General features: G+C 42.7%; 1 protein-coding gene across 14 annotated transcripts in view; it reads left to right on the plus strand.

The window, feature by feature from the left end:
* Positions 1 to 14309, plus strand: part of NIM1K (NIM1 serine/threonine protein kinase) — a 34338-nt gene that overhangs the window by 18912 nt on the left and 1117 nt on the right. For 3 of the 14 annotated variants that reach the window (XM_074570846.1, XM_074570845.1, XM_074570844.1), the window contains 2 exons: positions 6109 to 7099; positions 12201 to 12469. In XM_074570846.1, coding sequence (XP_074426947.1) covers positions 6808 to 7099; positions 12201 to 12469 — 561 coding nt within the window. In that variant the 5' untranslated portion in view covers positions 6109 to 6807. Of the gene's footprint in view, positions 1 to 5306; positions 5763 to 5917; positions 7100 to 10326; positions 10693 to 11524; positions 11610 to 12200; positions 12470 to 14309 lie in introns of those variants that run through there. The other 11 variants (XM_074570841.1, XM_074570843.1, XM_074570852.1 and 8 more) reach the window with 10 other exon arrangements.

Below are 14309 nucleotides of genomic sequence, written 5' to 3' on the forward strand. Positions count from 1 at the left end.
GTGGGGTTTTGCACAGAAGCCGTTGAAGGTGTTTCCATTCTGTTTCACCAAGTAATGTGTGGCAGGAAAAATAATAGAGTCCGTGATCTTTAATATTATTTTTTTGTTAGCCTTCTCTTTCGCTTTGTCATCTTGAAGGTAGTCTTGCATGTGTGAACTCTCTAAGATGTGCACAGAGGACAAGCGGAGTGCTTTGACTTGACTGGCACAGCTTGCCACAAGTGACTGGAGTTACCCTGTGTCCTCAGGTTGTTGTGTGGCAGCACTGGGAGGTCCATGGCAGAAGTGAAGGTGACAGCCCTCTAGGTGCTGTGTCAGACCGTCAGAAGATCTGCTGATACAGTGTGACCCATAGATAGTCACTTACATGTTGGTACCATTGTGCCTTGTCACAACCTAAAATGTGCCAAATCAGGTGGTGGAAGGAGTGAGTGCTATAACTCACTACAATGCATGTTACAGTCATTCTCTTACAGTATCGTGGCATATATCTTGTAGTAAACAAATAGGCTTTCATTTAACTGAAAAAGTAAATAGAGCTTATGCATAGTCTGTTACTGTGTACAGTGTCCCATTTCACTGTCCTAAACAACTCTTATTTCCATCTGGTGCAACACTCATACTTGCATGGTTATAAAGGTGTGTAGAGTTTTCTTTTATATTGCCTTGGCCAGGGCTGCTGCATATGTTAATGTTCCATGTGCAGAAAAACTATGTCATGTCTTAGGCGAGGATAGCTACAAGGTTAAGAATGATGTTGATCATATCAGTTTTTCATCAAACAAGAATTGTTAAACTGAATGCTATGCTAACTAACAGCAGTAATTCTGGAATGTACTGAAATGGGTGGCATATGGGCCTGGGCAGAGAGACCAAGTTGTTTCTGGAGGCTCTCCACCGTCAATGCACTGGTCATATTTCCTCCTACCTGAGTTGGGAACGTACAGGTCTGTGTTCAGCCTGTAACTGTGTATGTCTTGCAGCCCAGAAAGCCAACCGCATCCTGGGCTGCATCAAAAGAAGCGTGGCCAGCAGGTCGAGGGAGGTGATTCTCCCCCTCTACTCTGCTCTGGGGAGACCCCACCTGGAGTACTGCGTCCAGCTCTGGAGCCCCCAACATAAGAAGGACAGGGACCTGTTGGAGCGAGTCCAGAGGAGGGCCACAAAAATGATCATGGGTCTGAAGCACCCCTCCTATGGAAACAGGCTGAGAGAGTTGGGGTTGTTCAGCCTGGAGAAGAGAAGGCTCCAGGGAGACCTTATAGCAGCCTTCCAGTACCTAAAGGGGCCTACAGGAAGGATGGGGAGGGACTCTTTATCAGGGAGTGTAGTGATAGGATGAGGGATAACAGATTTAAACTGAAAGAGGGTAGATTTAGATTAGATATTAGGAAGAAATTCTTTACTATGAGGGTGGTGAGACACGGGAACAGGTTGCCCGGAGAAGCTGTGGATGCCCCATCCCTGGAGGTGTTCAAGGCCAGGCTGGATGGGGCTTGGAGCAGCCTGGTCTAGTGGGAGGTGTCCCTGCCCACGGTGGGGGGCTTGGAACGCGATTATCATTAAGGTCCCTTCCAACCCAAACCCAAACCGTTCTATGATTCTGTGATTCCATATTGCGGGTTTTGAATCTTTTTTTTTAACAGATCATATGAAGCTCTGGGGTTTGTATTTTATATAGTCACTCTGTTTCCTGGCATTCACGGAAATAACACTGAGAGTGCTTCTTACTCAAATCCAAAAAATGTGCTCAGGGCAAACCTTGAACAAACACCAATTTCCTTTGGCCACAACAGCCATGCACCGAACCAATATTACTTGAGCAAAAGTACAAAACGTGGAGCTTCGAGGTGCTGGAGCGAGTGCAGAGGAGGGCACCGAAGCTGGTGAAGGGCCTGAAGAATAAATCTTATGAGGAGCGACTGAAGGAGCTGGGACTGTTTAGTTTGAGGAAGAGGAGGCTGAGGGGAGACCTCATCGCTCTCTACAACTACTTGAAAGGACATTGTAGAGAGGTTGGTGCTGGTCTCTTCTCACAGGTAATTAGTGATAGAACAAGAAGGAATGGGTTCAAACTGCAGCAGGATAGGTTTAGACTGGACATTAGGAAAAAATTCTTCACAGAAAGAGTGGTCAGACACTGGAATAGGCTGCCCAGGGAGGTGGTGGAGTCACCATCTCTGAATGTGTTTAAGACTCGTTTAGATGTGGTGTTAGGGGATATGGTGTAAGGGAGAACTTTGTAGAGTGGTGTTGATGGTTGGACTCGATGATCCCAAGGGTCTTTTCCAACCTAAATGATTCTATGATTCTATTGCTTTCCCTGTGTCAGTGAACGTGGTGTGTGGCTGCACAGGAGAACCTTTTGTGTCGTGTTGGGTCTGTGGTACAGGTCTTGTTGACTGTTTTGCTGGGCTCTCACCTTTTGTAAAAGATAGGTCTTCTAAACATAGGAATATACTAGGTTATTGGTATTTTCTTGCAATAACTGAACTTCCAAAGCTGTGGTTAAAAAAAGGGTCAGTATTTTTCTTACGGATGACTTAAAAAAAACCCGTGCTACTTTAAATTCTGTTCAGTTCCACAGTTGGCTCGTGGTGCGTATAATGTATGAAGCAGGAGACAAGCTGTTCTTCAAGGGTAGTCAAACAAAAATCCAGCTAATCCCCTACCCTAGGGAAATACCTCCAAAATCCTGCTCTTCTCATGTTAGACAGCAGAGGGGCTGAAAAGTGAACTCTAGTGAATGTGTTGAAATATACAATGGCATCGTCATAAAAAAACCCTGTTACTCTGAGGATTTGAGAAGAGCATCCAATGTGACTTCTTTCACGTTCACTGGAATAGGAGCTGCAGCAGTTTAAGCACACAAAGCTGAATGGCTTTTTGCCTCTCCAAAAGACAGGCTTAATAAAAGAGACCAATTTGCAAAACGCAGTGCGTGGAGCCCTGGTCTAGCTGCTTCTGGGTTTCCACATGCTCCATTCAAAGCTTCTTAAAACCAGGTCACTTTTATATACTTGCCAAGATGGGATTTTAGGAACCAAAATCTGTATATCCAGTGATCTGGTTTTTTGTTTGATCCCTCTTCCTTTCATTCTAAATTTCCTTAGAGCGGGGATGTAGGGTTTAAACCAAGCCTGCAGCTGAAGCCTGAGGGTATTTATCACTTCCTAGAATAGGACCAGAATGTCAGTACCAGGAAAGATTTGAAAAACAAGGTTAAACAAGAAGCAGTGTTGGGCAGGCACAGGTCTTAAAGGATTGAAACATCTATTCGCTCTGTCTGTTCCTTTCTGTAGTGGTTTTTTATTTTCTTTGTTTATTTTGTTTTTTAAAGAAGTAATTTGGGCAGATATATTCTCCTGAGGTTATTCAGGTCACCAGCCAGCCAGACTGGAGAAAAAAAATATTAAATCATTGTCCTTCATTGTATTTGGATGACTCCTGTTTTCCTTGTTTCTTCCTTCTGTCTTAGAATTATTTTCTTTTACAGTCAGTGCCCTTTTGTATGATATCAGGGTGGATTCTACTGGTTTAGATTACAGGAAGGAACATATGCCATAAATAGATGGTATATATTCTGCTAACACCAGGAATACTGAAATAGCTCATCTTAAAAGGCAGGGGAAACCTAGCCAGTTGGCCTAGTGCCAGGAGATTGCAGGGCTGACAGTTAGTGGGAAGCCTGAAAGAGAGATTAATGGTAGGCTGTGCTCTACAAAAAGAGCACGTTGAGCCCCAGGAGAAATTTGGCGAGGGCAAATTCTGGAAGAGCCATGTGCTGATGCCTTAATGCAGTTTTGCCTTTCTCTTGACACCCCTGTCCCTGCGAGGTCCTGGCATTCCCAGGTGGTGTGTTTGTCTCTGTGGTACTGAATGCTCACATAGACCGGGCTGGCTGCCTTTCTCTGCCTTTACCAAATGTATTCAGGAGGGGCTCGTATAGGTCTGTTTGAAGGAAATCCTTCATATGTAGTTAGCCCTTTCTGTACAGCCAGTTAACTGAAAAGGCCCTGATAATTTTTGCAAAAGATGGTCTTTAGCTGGGCGACTTCTAATGCGGAATAGGCTGGTATTCATAAGATGCAGCTATTCAGAGCATCCTGGGGGGTTTTTGTGTTTGTTTTTTTCCCCACAATTAGTAGTAGTTTTGTGTTTGTCTGCAAGAGCAGAATTGTCCATACATGCCTCTTTGGAGCGCTCAGGCTATAGCCATAAACTACAGCTGTTCTTTGGTAAGGTGACGATGATGTCACTGTCCATCCAAAGATACTTAATTAAATAAGTTTGTAGCTTGTACATGGCATCTCTGACATTGCTTACAGAGTTTTCCAGGCCTTTCACATGGACAACCTGAGCGGCTGTGGCTTTCCTCCAGATCAAACAGCAGAATGGCAACAGAGTTTGGCCCCTCTAATATCTGAATCGCTGTGGTGGTGTACAAGTGGCTTCCAAAAGCTGTGCTCCGCCATAGTGCTGTCCACCGTTAAAATTGTGAAACACAGTTGAGTTTCATGTAACAAGTTTTTTGTTACCTAAAATACTCTTAAAATTGAGATGTGAAACAAGTTAAAACAGAAAACAACTATGGGCCAGAATTCAGGCAAACCTGCAAGAAATCCTCCTTTCCCCAAACAGAGAAGGAGAACAAATAGAGAATGTAAGCTATGGGTCTGGGTGGGTGTTTGGTTTGCTTGGGGAGGGGGTGTCCTTCCACACAGATTTTTCTCCCTGGTACCAAATAATAAACATTTGGTGCTAAGGGAGGCTGGTTTAATGGAGAATACTGAAGGCTTTGTTCAGTTGCCACTTATCTCTCCCCTACTAACAATTTCAGGATTTGGCCAATAGTTGTTGCACGTATGCAGTATTTGTCAGGGTTTTGACTCTATTTAGATCCAGAGAATAACATATGATTATTTATTATTACTTTATACTTTTTCTGTTAACGATGAAAATGGCCCTTCAAAAAAGAGTAAAACAAAAAGAGTAACAAGAGTCCAAAGGAGCTCATGGAACAAGTGCATTTTCCCTCCATTCCAGTTGTAAACTGTGAACCCTAAGTTGGCAGCAGGCACAGTAAGAAGCATCCCTGGCTCAGGGAAGTGACAGGGATAAGTGACAGAGCCTCCTGTACCCTGAGGGCGAGGAGAAGCCAGGCTCTCTGCCTCTCCCCAGCCCGCAGCATGGAGAGGTGAAACTTGGGAAATCACTCACATGCATCGGAGGGCAAGGAGCAGCTTCCCGGAGGCTGAGTCTGTTGCCTCATTCCCTGTGTAAAAGCAGGCAAGTGCTTCTGTGCCACTCCAATTCCCATTTAATGAAATCGTCCCCAGCTGCCTTCTCTTTGCCCTTAGCTGGTGCCTTTGGCCTCTCCTCTTGTTCACGCAGGAGATTGGGGTTTAGAGGGCAGCTCCACCTGGCAGTGTCACATGGCCTGTTCCAGTGTGACACCTTAGGTGACTGTCTACCTTCCCTAAGCTCCAGGCATGGAGTTACCGGTCTAATTCTCTCCCCCTCAATCTGGTGAATGTGTACACGACGGCAGTGAGGTGTCTCCCACGTTCGACAGTCGGGCGGTGCTGCAGGCTGAAAGCAGGGGAGGTGAGCACTGCCACCGCCTGCACTGTCTCAAAGCTTTCCTGCCCAGCTCACCACCCTGAGGCGCAGCTGCTTGATTAGCAATTGCTGATCAACTCCTATTTTTCAAGGTTAAAGAAGAAAGGTAAAGAAGAAAAAAACAGTGTACTGCTTTAAAGGTAAGGGATTGCTTGTGTATTTAGGATAAGGACTTCCTTGTGCTGCCAAACAAACAGAGTTAAATTGGTGAAATGGTATGTGGTGTGCTGTCATTTAGTGAAGCGTATGGCTGTTATGTAAAGGTTTTAATGACTTTCTTCATCTGTCCGCTTAGGAACACCATGCGTCTGGCAAAATTTTGAGAAGGCTCAAGGCGTTAAAGAAAGCTCATCTAAATAAAGGAGGGTTAACGTGACATTGCAGTTGCTTAATCCTGTATTGTCCTCCCATGTGACTGCAGGGATACTGAGGCGCAGCTTTTCTTTTGCCTGGTGCACAGATTATGCTTTTCCTGTCATCTTACAGGATCAGTTGCTTTGTTAAACCTGCCATGAGGAGAAAACGGGAGCAACAAACTTTTTACAGCAAGGCTTCAAGGCACAGTGACATTTCCAAGGCACAGTGACAAGCTCACAGGCTGAAGAATGAATCAAAGGCAAACCCTATGTTCATCTCTTGGGCTGATACCAGAATGAAGGAGAACTACGCTCTTAAGGTCAGCTATTCAAAATGAACTGGAAGCATCTGGATTTATCCAGAGTAGTTGATCAGATATTTGTTTGAGCTTTATCTATCAAGTTAGTTTTCAAAGCAGCAAGCTAAAGCCTGAAAATTTGTGTCAGTTGTTTTGCATGTGTCAAATGTACTGCACAGACAGTGAGCAACTCACTGCTTTCTTGCACAAAGTTTACGGTTTTAATTGCAAAGCCTCTTTTACCTTGTAGATGAAGATCCTGACATACTAAATCTGTTAGTGAGAGATGGATGTAAAGAGCTTCCAGTTTTATCTCTGATTTTGAACAGAACTCCAATATGTAGATATGCCAGATCTGTTTTTGAAGTAATTTCCAAACTAATCCTTGGACTTTCAGTAAGCTGCTTTTTTTTTCCTAAGTTTGTCATAGTGTCCATTATGTGCCAGATTGCATATTTATACAGAATTATTTCATTTAAACTCCTTATCGGGACATCCTGTTAAATGGGGAAGTGATTACCCTATAGACTATGACAACAGCATATGCGAATGGAGGAAGTCTTGGAAAACACCGCTATTCCAGATGGCATCGTGAGGACAGTGGAGAAGACGATGGGCACCTGGAGAGCTATGGGGGAGATGAAGAGGGCAAGCAGCACAGGCTGACCCCATTTGAGAAACTAATGCAGGATATGTCCCAGAATGAAAAAGTGGTGAAAGAATTAACCCTGGGAAAGAGAATTGGCTTCTATCGAGTCAGAGGAGAAATAGGAAGTGGGAATTTCTCACAAGTGAAGCTTGGAATTCATTCCCTAACCAAAGGTAGGCACCGCCGTGTGGGTCACCTGTGTGCTGAGCACCCTAGTTCTGCATGTATACAAATGCACCTCTTTGGGACGAAGGATGCTGTCTGAACCTTAAATACATGTATTTGTATCTGGGTTTTTGTTGTTGTTGAGTGAATCTATAGGCAGGGTAACAGACAAATGCTTAGGTTTGCATTAGGCTTTAAAGAAACCAGATGGCAGCTATTACAAGAAGAGTTCGTCTCTGCACCTCATGGAGTCAATACATCTCATCCCATGGCTGAAACACTCCACACTTTGAAGCATGGTGTTGTGCCTCCATTCCTACAACTTGTCCTGTCCTCCTGCCCTCTTCCCTGCCCCAGCTCATGGACTACAGGGCTATAGGTAGTGAACCCCCCAGGCAGCCTGGCTAGGCCTGCTCCTGCCTGCAGACTGAGTCAGCACGGCTTCTGTTGTTTCCTTGCAAATTTTACTAGTATGGAAGAAGCTTTCATTTGGTCACAGCAGTTTTGGTGAGAAACTTTATGGCTGCTTTGCGGACTCATTTGCAGGTGTTTCATTACTGTAAAAAGCTGGGACAGGGCTATAGGTGTGAGCTGAACAGGTGCAGGGAAACAAGCTCTGGTACAGGCAAAGCAGGATTTGTGTTGAATTCTCAATGATTTTTCTTTTTTTAAGTACAGAAAAGCACTCTACATGCTGCTTCTAGGAAGAACTAGAAAAGCTAGGTAACTGCAGCGAACACTTCAGTTATAGGTATAACCAAGAACTTGTCTTCATCTGTCCTGTTTCTTCTTCTGCCTCTGACAGAACAGTAACAGAAACTGTTCTTGTTTTCTCTTAGGGATGACTAGTTTTCCCGCATCTTTGTATACACTACTATCATGTTTTTTTCTCATAGTCTTTCCTTTCCAATTTGATTGACTCTCCTTCCCTCCATCATCTTACAGGTGAGAGAACACGATACAACCCAAAGCCTTCATGCCATATTATCTGTTGTTATTTTCTCTAAACACCTCTTTCTGCCAGACTGCAGAGGTGTGAAACCTCAAATTTATCCGTCATGTGCAGCAGCTGTTGCACTGGGAATCAAAGTAGGGAACTGATGGTATTTATTTTTTCCAAATTTAAGCCTGCCTGTGCCTAAGGCTTGCTTTAACAGGGTGTGGAATTTTTGGTTTTGCTTGTTTCACAAAAGCATCTCTGTTCTACTTGGCCCACAGCAAGTTATTTCCTCTTCTGCTATGTGATTTTTTTTTTCTTCCAGAGAAAACTGTCTTATGTGTACTGTTGGAGGAAATTCTGCTTCTGTACTGGGAACAAGAGAAATGCTAATGAAAAGAAGTTATAAATTTGATCTGGATGAACCTTTCACATATTAAACTTATTTAGGAGACAGGTTGCTTTAGCATTGAATAGAGCTGATATTGAAAAATTTTGAACTTTAGTGAATACAGTAAGCTTGGACAAACTAAATACCAAAATCATATTTTTTTTAAAAAAGGTTGTTTTTCACCAGAAAACTCTCAAATTATTTTTCTTTGGTTAGTAGCTTTTTTGGTTAAAATGTTCGCTGGGTAAGGAGTTAATTTCTTGGTACTAAGTTTGCAACTGTCACGAGGAATGAAGGATGAAGCATAAACATCTTCTGACTTATCTCTGCCTGTGAGCTTTTCTGTCCTCATAAAACACAGCATGTGGATAGAATAGGAACATGCAGACATGTGCACGCACATGAGCACATGCATGCATACACACACACCACCACCACCACACACAAAGAGGATTCTGTTTTTTCCAGTAGATGCACATCATTGTGTTGGTAATGAAGTGATGTTCCTGCACAGTGCTAATGCGTACAAGTTGGGGTTTTTTGCTCATTATATAAATACAACGGCTTCATTATTAATGCTGTTTGGGTCCCGGTAGTAGGGGGAAGGTGTATGTGTCAGGGGGCTGTTCATCTCTTCAGTTACTGTCATAGTGTTAAGTTCTAAGTATGGTCTTTCTCCTTACATGTCACCCTATATTAAAAAAGGAAACAATTTTGTTCTTTACTAAGATGAGCATGTGTATCAATTACATGTGTGTCCTCTTCTGTAGCCCTTCTGATCTGTTGCAGCAGGACATGTGAATAGAGTTTTCTAGAGGGAGAGAGGGAAAAACCTGCAGGATTATACTGGATGAAAAAGAACATTGTTTCTCTCACAAGAGCTGCTGTGATTGCTTAGAGGATGCAAGAAAATGGTGCTATGATGTGTCCTGGGTTATTCAGGAGCATTGCCCGCTTTATTAACTTGAATTTTGGCAGAGATTTTCTCCAGAGACCTGGAGTTGCTTGCTAAGGACTGTTAGGTTCCAAAGCTCTGTGCAACCTTTATTTTATATACTTTCCAGCTGACAAATGTAGTGTGAGAGGACAGATAAACAGATGCAATTAAGAGCATCCAAAATTTACAATTAGTAAAAAGCCAGCCTAATGTGAAACATCAATTACAAAGGCAGGAATGTCTAGACACCCGCTGGGGGCTTTTTGACCAATTTTAACTTTGTTCTGTTTGTATTTTGTTTCTTTTCACCATCATAGCATATACCACTTCTTCCTGAAATTATTTCTCAGCCTTTTCTTAAGTTCTCTTACTAAGATTTTAGCTAGCTCTTTTCAAACCTCAGCATGCGCTGCGTATAGTCAATCAAAATCTCTCTACTCAGTTTCAGTATTTAGGTAAATAAGCTGCCTGCTAAAAATGCCCTTCTGTTGAGCACTGCTGCTGTGCTTCTTTGTAAAACAAGCCGGTTTCGGAAGCAGAGGGAATGAGTTTAAAAAAGAAAAGGAGGGTGTCAGTTTCTTTACACTTTAAGTGGGCTGGTTTTCTTTGCATATCACGCATATGCAACTGCAGTGATCTGGATTTAAAGGAGCTCAGTCCCAATTTATGGTAGTGCATGAACGGAATCAGGCCCTTCAGTTCTAAACCATTTTTTCCCCTCCCTTTCCTTTTAAAACTTGGCAGCAAAACTGACTAGGAGGAACCATAGATTCCAGCAAAAGGAAAGGGAAGGAATTTAACCTAGAAAATTATTTTTTTAAAGCCCAAATGCCCCTGACTTTTATAAATCAAGATGTAATGATGCCATTACATAATTAAGATTGTAAGAATTGTTATCCCTGTAGTATCTAAGCATTTTGTTGTGCAAATGTTACCTACTGCTAGCTGATGCTCTTTGCTCTTGGTTTAGGTGATCAGTACGCTACCAACATGACAAGGGTCTTAGTGTTTCACCCCTAGGTCAGCAGTCAGAGCTCTGCCAGGATGTGTCATGTGCTGTTACCATTCAATAGCTGCGTTTCCTCCTGATTCACCACGCCACCAGCAGCACCACACAGGAGTAGGTACCCGCTTTCCTAAGGGGCTCACTAGAAAGCATGGAACAGGTCAGAGAGAAGCAGTGTGAGGAAGACTGCCTGATACCCAGCACGGGCTCCTTCTGAAAAGAGGTATATCAGAGGATAAATCAGCACCTTTCACAAGAATCGCATCTGCTTGGAATATCTGCTGCGCTTCAATAGGGAGATCAATTTATGCATGTATGTCACTAAGAAAGGTAAATATACCAAACATGGAGTTTTCTTGATCTGTACAGATACATGCACATGTATCCTTAACGCTTCCTTTAGATATGTTGAAATACTAAAATTGAGTTAAATAGCTTTATAATATTAAGTAAAAACATTTTCAATGCTTTTACACCAGAACACACGTACAAATGTAATAGCCTTCTCACTCTTCTCTTAAAGCAACAAGTAAACAATACTGGCTTTTTAAAAAAAAATTTACTCCCATGTACTAGGAAACAAGGTGAAGGGTTTTTTCTGTCAGATTCAATAAAAGAAGTTAATTGTTAAGAAAGCTGTGAATGTTTGGCTAAGATATTCTCGGGAAAAACCCCCACTTATTCCCAGGAATAAACAGCTGGTTTTATTGCCATAATCCAATGTAATTTTGCTGTCCTGACAAGTTATACAAAGCCACTGTAAACCTATTTGAACCAGACTGATCTTTCAAATACCAGCTGTATTCAAAAGAGTGAAGATAAAAGCCATAACCTACCAATTAATACAGAAACATAAGGGTAATTGTGATTGACCTGTTCATACTGCTCTGAGCTACCCTGGTGATGTGGTGCAGCTGCAGATGTGTATCTGTGTTTTGTGGCCCTTGGCTTCACAGTAGATAGGCTACAGAAACATGGAGAACTCAACAGCAGCTCTGCGTTACCAGGACATCTTAAGACAGCTAGTCTTACAGGATCCCTGCAACTTATTCTCCTTCGCTGTTTTTTTCCCTTCCTCAGAATAAAGTCTCTGTGTGATGTGGATTCGTGGCCCACTGTGGCATATAGATATAAAAATGTCCTTTTCCTGTATTCTGTACAGTACCAAGAACTACTCATACATGAACGTGTTGGAAAAACTGCCACAGCTACCCTGAGAAAGACAAACCTCTACAGCGCTGATTTTGGTAACTGAGAACTTGTGCGGGTGTGGGATAAGAAGTTAGGGAAAAGTTCTGTAAGTCACACCAACTTAAAAACGCGTCTCCATTATAACCTTGCAGGGTTATAGCCAGAGCCCCTAAATTACCCCGGAGTTTGTTTGTCTGCTCAAAGCACCTAAATATGACACTTCCATTAGTCTGCAAGTACCAGGCTCAGGCCTTGCTTCTCTGAAGAGCATGGAGCTAACAGCGAAAGAGAAAGCGCAGGCTTTCTTTACCAGCATTAGACACTGAAAGCAGATGCTGTAACTGTGGCCATCAGACACGTATTATCCTGACATCAGCGGAGCACGCTAAGACAGCAGATGATTTGATTAGCCCTTGCAATACTCTACCAGCCTTTAGCTACCTCAGCAGTGAGTAGGATGCGGTAGACAGAAAGGGGCATGGGTGTGCGTGAAAGACTGCGGGGCTTCGTAGGCCTCTGCAGCTTAGCTTATACTGATCAGAGGTGAAATCTTAGTGCGCTTCTATAACCAAGCATCGTTCTAAGTAAATAGTACTACCATTTGTACCTATTGCATTAACAACATGGACAAGCATTTTTCTTTTCAGAGAAAGTTGCTATTAAGATTTTGGACAAGACAAAGCTAGACCGGAAGACTCAACGTTTGCTATCTCGTGAGATATCCAGCATGGAAAAACTGCACCACCCAAATATCATTAGGCTGTATGAAGTGGTGGAGACACTCTCAAAACTGCACCTGGTGATGGAGTATGCAGGAGGTGGGGAGCTCTTCACTAAAATCAGCACAGAAGGGAAGCTGCTAGAAACAGAGTGTAAAATAACCTTCTCACAGATTGTGTCTGCAGTGAAGCACATGGTAAGCTGCTCTTCTGCCACAGGCAGGTTGCCCCTCACTAGTCTTGCAGATTTTGTGGATGTATCTTTTGGTTTTCAACTAGTAGGTTTACTGTTACCAAGATTTCAGACCCGCATTTCTGAAGAGCAAAACAGCTAGAGAAGAGCTGTCTTAAAGGTACCAGAGAGAGCTTTCACAACCACCTTGAGTTACTGCCTCTCTGTTGACAGCTTTTGGGAGGAGACTGAACTGGGAACACCTGGTGGGTGGAACCATCCCTTTAACAACAGCCTTCTAGCCTTCTCCTGTCAGCTTTAAGTTGCTGTAGGCACCAGCTAACAAGAGTTTAATTCCCTCAGGCTGTTTCAAAACATATGATCAGTCTTGATCTTCTGCTAGAACAAAGTGTTCCAGAGAAGAGGCTTGTTAGATGCTGCAAACATCCAGCTTGCTTATTAATGAATATGGAAGACTGGCACTTAATACACTTAATTGCTGGTCCTCCCTTTGGCACAAATCTGTGAAGTTAACACCGAGCCAGTCACTTCCCCTTGCCTAGTCTTTGGTATTGCAACTGGATTTAGGATGATGCTATTTGTGTAAAGCCCAAAACATCTTATAAAGGCAGAAAAGGAGCAATTAACTACTTCAGTACCATCTCCTCTGAACCTTGCACAGTAACTACATCTACTTCAAACAACAGTACAAAAACACGGGAAGACTGTTCAGCAAGTACTTTTACTACGTAAAAGTAGTATTTGTTAAAGTGGGCTCAGGGTGCCCTCCGGTGGCTCGTATTTTCCTGGCATGTAATAGCCTCAGGCGAAGGCAGAAGCAAGGATGTTCCCAGGTCAGACACCAAGAAACTGCATTACAAACTGCTCGTGGCATATATAAACAGTATGCATTTTTATATGTTTTGACAAAATGATCACATGCCCTGTAAGTAATTAATTAGCTTCAACACCTTTTCCATAGGACAGGACTCAGCAGCTACTGGAACTTATTTTTATGTTTCAAGATCACATCTATTTCTTAGCATTAAACCCAGACTACCAAGCTGGCCAACCTCTTCGCTTGTACAGACTCCTGCAAAACATTTTACTTTTGCTAAACCATCAAATCCAGGCTGCTTAAATCGCATCTCACTGGTGCCCGCCTACATGAGGACAGAAGATCCCTGCCTGTTTTTGACGACAGGTTAAAAATCTTGGGATGCTGAAGCGTTTCCTTATTGCCTCCAGATACATGCACCTTGTTACTGCAAAGGGTAGGGCAGAGAGTGCTCAAACACATCCATTCTTCCTAATCATTTTAAAGATTAAGCTAAACCCTTACCTAATCAAGACAGGTATATCGCCACTAAGTAGAGCAAACTCAGTTTCAGTCCTTGGCTACTACTTGCCATTCCCAAGGGAAAAAAGTACAAGTTACAGTGTATGCATTTATTTTAGATTTCTGAAACTAGAGGACACCACTGAATGTGGTGTCTTGCAACAACATAAAACACCACAAGGCACAAGCCCATGGTCCTTTTCTCCTGCCACCACCAGTTCCTCACAGGACATTAGATCACGCTACAGAAATGTAGCAACTTATTTTACCTGTGATTATGCTCACTTGGTGAACTAAACGCTTTCACATCGTAAGTCCACAAGTTTACAATATATACAAAAATGGAATTGGTTAAAAAGAAATTATTTTTTGTTACTTACATCATGACAGAAATGTAGTCATTGCAAAAGCAAGCGTTCAGAACTCTGAAAAAAGAGATTTTGCACATGAAGATACCTAGTCTTGTAGGATTAGCCACGATGCCATCACAAATCTGTTTCATGAAAGTAACTGATATTAGTTTAAC

Source organism: Larus michahellis, chromosome Z (assembly GCF_964199755.1).
Source record: "Larus michahellis chromosome Z, bLarMic1.1, whole genome shotgun sequence".
In the NCBI taxonomy this organism is placed as follows: domain Eukaryota; kingdom Metazoa; phylum Chordata; class Aves; order Charadriiformes; family Laridae; genus Larus; species Larus michahellis.